At 42.0% G+C, this 10,213-nt stretch overlaps 1 protein-coding gene and 2 pseudogenes across 2 annotated transcripts; 1 reads left to right on the top strand and 2 right to left on the bottom strand.

Moving 5' to 3' along the window:
• Window positions 1-4,502: 4,502 nt before the first annotated feature.
• On the bottom strand, window positions 4,503-5,667 carry LOC116650489 (gametocyte-specific factor 1 homolog). 2 transcript variants are annotated; one of them, XM_032434231.2, is made up of 3 exons: window positions 5,388-5,667; window positions 5,050-5,334; window positions 4,503-4,981 (listed from the first exon to the last, which is right to left on the bottom strand). In XM_032434231.2, the coding sequence occupies exons 2-3, from the start codon at window positions 5,290-5,292 to the stop codon at window positions 4,703-4,705; spliced, it is 522 nt and encodes a 173-aa protein (XP_032290122.1). In that variant the 5' UTR covers window positions 5,293-5,334; window positions 5,388-5,667; the 3' UTR covers window positions 4,503-4,702. The 2 variants fall into 2 exon arrangements, with proteins under 2 accessions (XP_032290122.1, XP_032290151.1); XM_032434260.2 differs by having other exon boundaries at window positions 5,050-5,325.
• Window positions 5,668-6,097: 430 nt separating this feature from the next.
• On the top strand, window positions 6,098-9,034 carry LOC116650363 (zinc finger CCHC domain-containing protein 8 homolog; annotated as a pseudogene).
• On the bottom strand, window positions 8,097-8,916 carry LOC116649726 (small integral membrane protein 14-like; annotated as a pseudogene).
• Window positions 9,035-10,213: the final 1,179 nt, after the last annotated feature.

Genomic DNA, 10,213 nt, shown 5'->3' with positions numbered 1-10,213 from the left:
GTGTTGGAGGGGAGGGGGTGGGGAGTGGTTGTTGCGGTCTTCTTTTTGCATAAAACGCGGCTGCTGAAGCTGATTACAAAGCGCCCTCAAGACAACTGTATAAATTAGATACATCTCTCTGTCTCTCTGTGTGTGTGCGTGTGTGTGTGTGTGTGTGTGTGCGTCTGTCATATGATTATGATTATGACTATGATTACGGTTATGTGGCACGTTGATTAGAATGCGCGCTTATCACTTGTTGCCGCTGTGTTTTAATGCTCATGGCAACTATTTTGTTCTTCTTCATCTCAATGCAATTGGCCGGACGATGACAGCTTCAGGCACAAAGGATGTCATTAGTTCAATAGCGTCAGCAAGGACGATTCATTATGCACATCGATATGCGCTTATTGAAAGGCGCGTAGGATGTGCCATCGATAGCCTTTCACTTTCCAAGCAGCGGGTTATCCGACAGAGATGCTCAGCTTAGCGGGAAACAAGCTAAATCAGCCAGCTGTAACTGTAACTAGCTGCTAAAGGATAGATAAACTCAATTTTGGCACTGATCCGGCAGTTGAAGTTGATTAACAATTTTTAATAATCGACTTTATTACTTAATTTGTAATTATTATACCCTGAACCCATTAAAAATGGGTATAAGGGTATATTGTAAAAAAAAGTTATATGCAACTGCGCAATTGAATACAGCAGCATCTTTAAGAATTTCTGTACCAAAATCGACAAAATGGCAAGGGGTTACATCACGTTTTTTTTTCAAAATCGAGGTCGGTGCGAAAATCGAAAGAAGATATGACGTTCCAAAACGACATAACTCCGCGCGGAGATATGACGTTCCAAAACGACATAACTCCGCGCGGAGATATGACGTTACAAAACGACATAATTCCGCGCGGAGATATGACGTTCCAAAACGACATAGCTCCGCGCGGAGATAAGACGTTCCAAAACGACATAACTCCGCGCGGAGATATGACTTTCCAAAACGACATAACTTAGCGCGGAGATAAGACGTTCCAAAACGACATAACTCCGCGCGGAGATATGACGTTCCAAAACGACATAACTTCGCGCGGAGATATGACGTTCCAAAACGACATAACTTCGCGTGGAGATATGACGTTCCAAAACGACATAACTCCGCGAGGAGATATGACTTTCCAAAACGACATAACTCCGCGCGGAGATATGACGTTACAAAACGACATAACTCCGCGAAGAGATATGACTTTCCAAAACGACATAACTCCGCGCGGAGATATGACGTTCCAAAACGACATAATTCCGCGCGGAGATATGACGTTCCAAAACGACATAACTCCGCGCGGAGATATGACGTTCCAAAACGACATAACTCCGCGCGGAGATATGACGTTACAAAACGACATAATTCCGCGCGGAGATATGACGTTCCAAAACGACATAGCTCCGCGCGGAGATAAGACGTTCCAAAACGACATAACTCCGCGCGGAGATATGACTTTCCAAAACGACATAACTTAGCGCGGAGATAAGACGTTCCAAAACGACATAACTCCGCGCGGAGATATGACGTTCCAAAACGACATAACTCCGCGAAGAGATATGACTTTCCAAAACGACATAACTCCGCGCGGAGATATGACGTTCCAAAACGACATAATTCCGCGCGGAAATATGACGTTCCAAAACGACATAACTTCGCGCGGAGATATGACGTTCCAAAACGACATAACTCCGCGCGGAGATATGACGTTCCAAAACGACATAACTCCGCGAAGAGATATGACTTTCCAAAACGACATAACTTCGCGCGGAGATATGACGTTCCAAACCGACATAACTCCGCGCGGAGATATGACGTTCCAAAACGACATAACTCCGCGCGGAGATATGACGTTCCAAAACGACATAACTCCGCGCGAGAAATGAGATGTGACCTTCCAAATCATCACGTTTTTTTCAAAATCGAGGTTCCAAATCATAATTTCGGGTAAATAATGTCTGATTGTCAAATGTTATACCTTTTTGAATGCGTACGGATCCCTACCGTCAATTGGCATTCAATCAAATTAAACATCGTTTTATTAAAAGAAATGTAGACAAAAAACCGATTCGTTCGTAAATTCCATCTTTTTGATGATGTTTTGGAATATTTCCGTCAAATAATGTCCGATTTTGGAATTTTATACCATTTTTGACTTGTAAGGATCAGTTCTATCGATTGGCATGAAAAAAAAGGAAATCCAAAAATTTGACACAAATCGGCAAAATGGCAAAACAGAGGTCGGTGAGAAAATTTAAACTTTTTCGAGGTTTTTTTTTTAATATCTCGGGTAATAGCTCCGCGAGGAGATATGACTTTCCAAAACGACATAACTCCGCGCGGAGATATGACGTTCCAAAACGACATAACTCCGCGCGGAGATATGACGTTCCAAAACGACATAACTCCGCGAGGAGATATGACGTTCCAAAACGACATAACTCCGCGCGGAGATAAGACGTTCCAAAACGACATAACTCCACGCGAGATATGACGGTTGAAAAATGTTGTTGACAAAAAACCGATTCGTTCGTAAATTCCATCTTTTTGATGATCTTATGGAATATTTCCGTCAAATAATGTCCGATTTTGGAATTATATACCATTTTTGACTCGTAGGGATCAGTTTTATCGATTGGCATCAAAAAAGGAAATCCAAATTTTTGACCCAAATCGACAAAATAGCAAGGGGTAACATCACTTTTTTTTTCAAATCGAGGTCGGTGCGAAAATCGAAAGAAGATATGACGTTCCAAAACGACATAACTTCACCACATAGCTCCTCCGAGATATGACGGTTGAAAAATGTTGTTGACAAAAAACCTATTCGTTCGTAAATTCCATCTTTTTGATGATCTTTTGGAATATTTCCGTCAAATGTCCGATTTTGGAATTTTATACCATTTTTGACTCGTTGAAAAATGTTGTTGACAAAAAACCGATTAGCGAAAAATATGTCGTTTTGGAACGTCATAACTCCGCGCGGAGATATGACGTTCCAAAACGACATAACTCCACGCGAAATATAACCTTCCAGGTCAGGTCAGGTCAGGTTTATTTTCAAAATCCAGGTTCCGTTGAAAAATGTTATTGACAAAAAACCGATTCGGCATCAAAAAAAGGAAATCCAAATTTTTGACCCAAATCGACAAAATAGCAAGGGGTAACATCACTTTTTTTTCAAAATCGAGGTCGGTGCGAAAATCTAAAGAAGATATGACGTTCCAAAACGACATAACTCCGCGAGGAGATATGAAGTTCCAAAACGACATAACTCCGCGAGGAGATATGACGTTCCAAAACGACATAACTCCGCGAGGAGATATTACTTTCGGAATGATCACGTTATAACTCGTGCGGAACATATATATTTTAGATGTAGGTGCCTGCGCGGATCGAGTTTGTTTCCGATAATCGATAACTTACTCCGTTTCCAAGCAATCGATTAAAATCGATATCGATATCCTGTTTTTTGGGCAATTTTGGTAAATAATAAGAGCTAGAGTCACGAAACATGATATGTTGCTTCTAAAATAGAAATATATATATGCATTTGATGTTGTAAGAAGAGGGACAAGGGTATCCCCTAGTCGGGAGCTCCCGACTAGAACCTCTTGATTTTATTTCATTTAATTTTTTATTTTTAATTATTAATGTTCCTATGATAACATAAATACGTTTAGCGCATTATAGATCGTCTTATTCTAGTTAAACTTATTAGCTGCAACTAAAATTTGCCAAAAAACTTATTTTTGCCATGATGCCCATGCCCATGCCCATGACCGTGTCCATGACCATGCCCACCGCCGCCGCCCACAATAACGGGCTTGACCACAACAATGGGCTTCACAACGACGGGCTTGACAAACGTCGGCTTTGACTTGACAAATTTCGCGGACAGTTCGCCGAAAAGCTGGTCGGGATTCGGCAAATAGCTGGGCTTCTGCAAAGCGAAGGCGCCGCCTTTGAACTTGTCGTGTGTGGGCGTGGCCAGGGCAGCGGCCACAATGGCCAGAAGCAGCAGATAACACTTGAGCAGCTCCATGGCTAGAGTGCGGCACTTAATCCCGCCGCCGGACTATTTATGGTGAGCCACGCGCAGCAAGAAAAGCCTCATTGGCATGCAGGAATCGTCGCGGTTTTTCGCGCACTTTTATTCAAATTCATTCTTAACGCTCGCAACTTCTAAAGCACGGAGAATCACATGGTTGTTGGTGGCTGTTGCTGCTGCTGCTGCTGCTGCTGAGAATTCCCCCAGTTGTAAGTTGAATTAACAATTATGTCGCGATACTGCGTAACATTATTCAATGATCGCTGCCGGGCCACATTCAGTTGTCATTCAGTCGGCGATTCTCTAGACTCGCGAGCAGAGAAATGACGTCGTCTTTGGCTGAGAGCACTTGACTCGCATTTCGAATGATTTCAATTCATATCTCATGGCGATTGCGGAAGTCGAAATGCATTTTCAACATATTTTCATGCGAATGTTTTATAAATAAATTTAAATTCCAGGCTTACATTTTGTAATTAACGCTTAAATACCATGCCCAATATTTTTTTAAACTAAATAATTGTGAGCATTTACAACACTGGCTGGAACGAACCGTTGCGAAATGAAACGCGCTGGCGTATGTATGTCTATGTTTGCATGTATGTATGTATTTGTGTGTAAATCACATTTTAGTTGTTCTTGCCTTGGCTTATTTCCTGAAAACGCTTTCGCTCGAGTTCGCGAAAAACGCGCCGCGAGGCCGGCGGCGCACCGACTATGCTGCGTATTACGAGATTCTGCTCACAGTAGGCTCTCGGATCGTAGGTTGCCACCGGTGGCTCATCATCCCAGTTCTCGGAGGACTCCACCAAGGGGACGGGCGAGGCGAGTGGCTCTTTGGGCGGCAGCACATCGGGATTTTGAAATCTCTCAAAGTCAATTCGGCTCGAACAGTTCTTAATATGCGACTATCGTACAAAATGGTAATACTTTTTCAAAATATTTTGTTGTGGCAAACGGTGCTACCTTCACTTACGTTCATGTCGGAGCTGTGCACCACATGGGTGGTATTGAAGGGGCAGCGTATCATATTGCTGCCGGGATGGTTGCGAGCGCATCTGGTCAAGTGCCAGGATAAACGGCTGCGCAGTATGCGATGCCCGGCGTCATAAGGACACTTTATATATGTGTCCACGGGTGGCTTCAACTCGACAGCTATTTGGGCGGTGGGCGACGAGGGGGAGCTCGATTCTTTGGGATCGTTGCGTTCAGTGGACATTTTTGGCGCTATAAATTCCTAGTTTTTAACTAGCTGAAATGCCTGTGAAATTGTTTACTACATTTTAATGTTTATGCATATCATAAAATACTTACAATTATTTAATAATCAGCCAAGCTTGTGCTGCGATACGCTTGACAGTCCGGCTAACATATAGTTAAAATGTTAATAACAGCAAACCGCGGCGCGCTGTTAAAAGAAATTGCCGTTAACTCTTTCTGTTAAGTGAGCAAAATTGAAGGCGTATTTTTTGTATATGAATTTAAGGATCAATACAATAATAATCAATACAAATACAAAACTGAAAAGGTTTTGATGGAAGTTATATTCCAGTTTTAGGAGGAGCTCTTTACACTCTGACGATAGAGAAACGAAATGGCCTTAATCTTATTAAATCGTAGGTACAACAGCTGAGACAAAGCTTATGATTTATAAATCAAGGCTTATGTTGTTTTAACCTTAATAATTTAAACAATGTTATATTTCCTAAAACGCAACTTGGCAGAAGAGAGAATATTCTTAATATATAGACAATGCAGGCTAGAAATGTGAGCAATATTGAATTTGGCATCAAACATCAATTGAAGCGAATATATACTTAAGCTATATATTTAAGATAATTTTCATTAAATAATAATTGTTATTATTAAAAACAAAATTAGGGACTTTGCAACGTGTAACTCGTCGCGTTTGAATTTTCGCTAAGGCGGGGACTCGTTACTCGTTACTTGGCACTCGTTTTGCAATGTAACGAGTACTTAAGAGTCGCCCTGGAACTATTAACCAGTGTTCATGAACGGAAAAATAATAGTTTTTTTTTTGCTGTTTATTTATTTAAAAGAGAAATGGACAATAGCGTTATAGAAATTAACGATTCTATCATAACAATTGACAGCGATGCCGACGTAGAAGACGGAGAAGTGAGGGAAGTCGAAGAAAATGCCGTAAACATTGCCGCCAAAGAACAACCGCCCCCGTCCCCCGGTGTAGAGGGAACGAACGACCAAGTACAGTATCGAGAAAAACAATAAAATATTCATTTTCTATTAAAGTGAATTATAACCAAGCAGAAATCAATTACACCGGAAGGCCTGATATTCGAGGTGAACTTTACGCAAAAGGATGACTTCGAGAGGCTGCAAGAGCGCCTGGTCAAGGCGCTAAGCGCAACATTTGCCGGCGAGGAATTTGTGTACACAACAAAGGACACGAGCATAAGCGTACATCGGAGAGCGATAAGCCCCGAACCGGAATGCGATATATTTCAAATAGACACTTCGCCGGCGACAAAGCTAAATGCAGCCCAAGTGCCGTCCTACAAGCGCTGTCACACCGAGGTGCTGGACGAGGGCACGTTGGCGCGCAAGAAACTGAAGCTCGAGGCGGTTAACAAGTGCTTCCGGCCCAAGGTGCAGTCCGCGTGCTTCAATTGCGGCGGCGTTGAGCATTCGCTGCGTGAGTGCACGCGGCCGCGCAACCAGGCGCGGATACAGCGCGCCCGCAAGAAGAACAGCCGGGCGGAACGCTACCATGTGGACACGGAGCAGCGTTTCGCACACATACGACCCGGCCGCATAAGCAGTAAAACGCGTCATGCCATGGGCTACAGTCGGGGCGAGTTGCCGTTCATGTTTTACCGGATGCGTGTCCTGGGCTATCCACCAGCCTGGCTCGAGGAGGCCAAGGTGCAAAGCTCGGGCATAGCGCTGTTCAATGCGGATGTGAGTATGGGATATATCTAATCTACCATTTGGCTTAGGCTTAACATTGTTACAATTTCAGGGCAGCGAGGTGCAGGGGCCGGAGGAAGAGATGGGCGAAACGGACAGCTTCAAATATGATGTCAATAAAATAATCGACTTTCCCGGCTTTAACGCGCAGCCGGGTTCCAAGTTCTACGATGTAAATATCTGGCATGTGCCACAGCAAGCAAATAACAGTAAAACTAATCATGAAATCTTCAGGACTTTCAACATCACAATGTGCCACCTTTTCAGGAGCACCAGCTAAAGGAGAACTTCATCAAATCGCTAGGCGGAAAACGTGACCAAGGCCTATAAGCGTAAGAAATTGGTGGACTTGCCCACGCCACATGATGCTAGTCCCACGTTGCTGGAAAGCGACACAAATCTGGTTGAGCACGACATGGAGCTGGACGATGATGAGACGGAGGGGCTGGCTATGCAGCCACCTTTGCCCGCAGAGCCAAGCAAAGCGACGACGCCGCCACCGCCACCAGCGCAAGATACGAGCATACGCAGTCCATCGCCCACACTGGAGGATCTGAAGGCGCAGCAGGACCAATTGCTCGAGCAGCTCGAATCGAATACTTCATTCAACACAAGTGAAGTCGAGCTGCCGCATGTGCCTCAAACAGAAGAAAAGGAAACGGCGGCGCCTGCTACTCCCGTCGAATCCAGTCAGCCCAACATCTTTAAGGCGCCATCCATAGCTGGCACGCCGATATTGAAATTTTCCGTCTATGACAAGCTGCCGTGGGCGATAACTTTAAGGTGGGCGTCAGCGATGTGATTAACTTTGAGAATCTGCCCGATTCCACGGGCAAATACGAGCAAATGAAGGATCTGCTGAAGAACGTGCGCCAAAAGATGGAGAAGCTGCAAAACGAGGACAATTGAGCCGGAACGAGCTTATTATTTGTAAATACATAAACCGGACATGGCTTTTAATTAGCGACAAGTGCAGAGATTGGTTTTTGATTTGCCAATTTTAATGCTAAATTGCGCATATACAAAATCATGCCAATATACATTAAAAAATATATATGTGCATGTAGTATGTGATTAAGTTTGTACAAAAAATGATATTGATTAAACAAGAGTTGGTATCAATTGAGCTAATAATTTATGGCCGAAACGCACACACGCACACACACGCACGTACATTGATCAGCTTTTCGTTTTGCTTTTGCTTTCATTGCATTAATTTATTTTTGTCTTCCAATATAAATATATATATATATATATTGTGGCAAGTTTAGCCTATACATACATACATATATGTACATATATAAATATTTATATATATAACCGTTTGTGTATGTAGCTATAACCAAAGGAAAATGCAAGCTCTAATCATGTCCAGCGGCAGCTCAATTGATCGCCGGAGGTGGCTGCGGCGGTGGCGCACCATCCGGATTGTTATCACGTCGACTGGGCTTATTGTTGGAGAAACTGGCGCCAAACGCTCGGATTCACCACATACATAAACATGGCCAGCAGCATGAATACCATGGCTATGGTGAAGCTTCCGCCGGTGTCGCCGCCGCCAATCGCCGGCTGAGCTACGCGTCCGCTGACTGAAGATCCGGAGAGTTAATCATCAACATGTTTAATCGCCAAACGGAAAATTCCACTTACCATCAATGCACTCGGTATCTGTGCAGGCATTCTGATTTTGGCGTATCTATCAGTACAAATATTATATAGATATAGATATATATATATATATATACATTAGATTTGTGGCTCAACTTACAAAGTTGAGGAGCCTTTGCATGGCCAACTCATGGGACCAAATGCATTCGCAGCCATCGAATTCGTCAGCCATGTTGGGAGCTCCTGTTTTATTTTCTGGTTATTTGTAACTGGCGATGCAAATAGTCTAAAAAATATTATATATATGTATAAAAAAAAACAAAAATAAAGTGCTCTATGCTTATGTATATATTTGAAAAATATATGAACAACAGTGACTATTATTGGCAATTTTGACTGACGTGGCGTTATAAATTGACGTAGAGCGTACGAAACACGACTGGTAAATATCAAAATGTGAGTAAAACTGTTTTCTAACTGAAAATGTGCTCAACTGAAACGAATTTTGTTTTCTTTCTTTTCATCGCTTTTTTTTTTTTTTTTTTGCCAGCGAAACAAAACGCTGGAAATGATTAGAACTTGAACGTAAACTCTACGCAGTGCAGATAGAAGACTGATAATAACTGTATTTATAATTGCTACATACAGTCGGTGATACAGTGAAGACTTTGCTAAAGGACACACTTTCTTGAGAAACGAAAATGGTTTTTGAGTATTTTATATGTTTTACATTGCGCGCGAAAATAAACCGTTTTCAAGACATACGTCATTTACAATTTAACCGTTATCAATGTGTGTTCACTTTAGCGAGTTGCCACTTGGTGCCTGATAAAGTCGACGAGAGAGCCGCAGCTTATACGCCACAATTTTAAATAGCTTAACAATTTTCAAGCATCGCCCATGTGTGTGCGTGTGTGTGTGTGTGACATACATATATGTTTGAGTTTGTGTATGCTTGTGTTAGTATGCCGCAAGAGTAGAAGTGGAATTGTTCTGACGAAGCTTTACTTCCAATACACACGACCGACCTTGATAGAACGCCTACAAAATAGATTACAAATATGAGCACTTAATTTAAAATTTAGTTGATATACTAAGAAAAACCACTAATTGATTACACGTACATACGTTTGTTTGTTTGTTTGTGTAACAAGTGCAGTTGATTCGACTTGTGAGCAGCTTTCACACACACACACACACATATGCATGTACATATATGCAACTGCTGGCATCTACATATGTACGTAATTACAAACGCGAGACCAATTAAATGTTACGCCAAATCACATACATATATATATATATATATGTACATATTGATATTATTCACATTCATATACATATATACATATGCGTGATGGCAGTTTGGAAAATTGCAAACATGAAGTCACTTTCATATTTGATTGTTTTGCTTTTTATATTTGGGTCCCTTCCAATGGAAATTATGCAGCGGACGTAAACAAAGTGCATGAGCTATGTTTTTATGATGCCTGCCACAGCTAAAATTACGTACATTTTGCTTAGTTGTACAGCTATTACTTATATTATAGTTTTGATTGTTAATTTACATTTGTTTTTTTATG

Source organism: Drosophila virilis, unplaced genomic scaffold, assembly GCF_030788295.1.
Source record: "Drosophila virilis strain 15010-1051.87 unplaced genomic scaffold, Dvir_AGI_RSII-ME tig00000015, whole genome shotgun sequence".
Taxonomy (NCBI): Eukaryota; Metazoa; Arthropoda; class Insecta; order Diptera; family Drosophilidae; genus Drosophila; species Drosophila virilis.
This window is presented reverse-complemented; position numbering and strand designations above follow the sequence as displayed.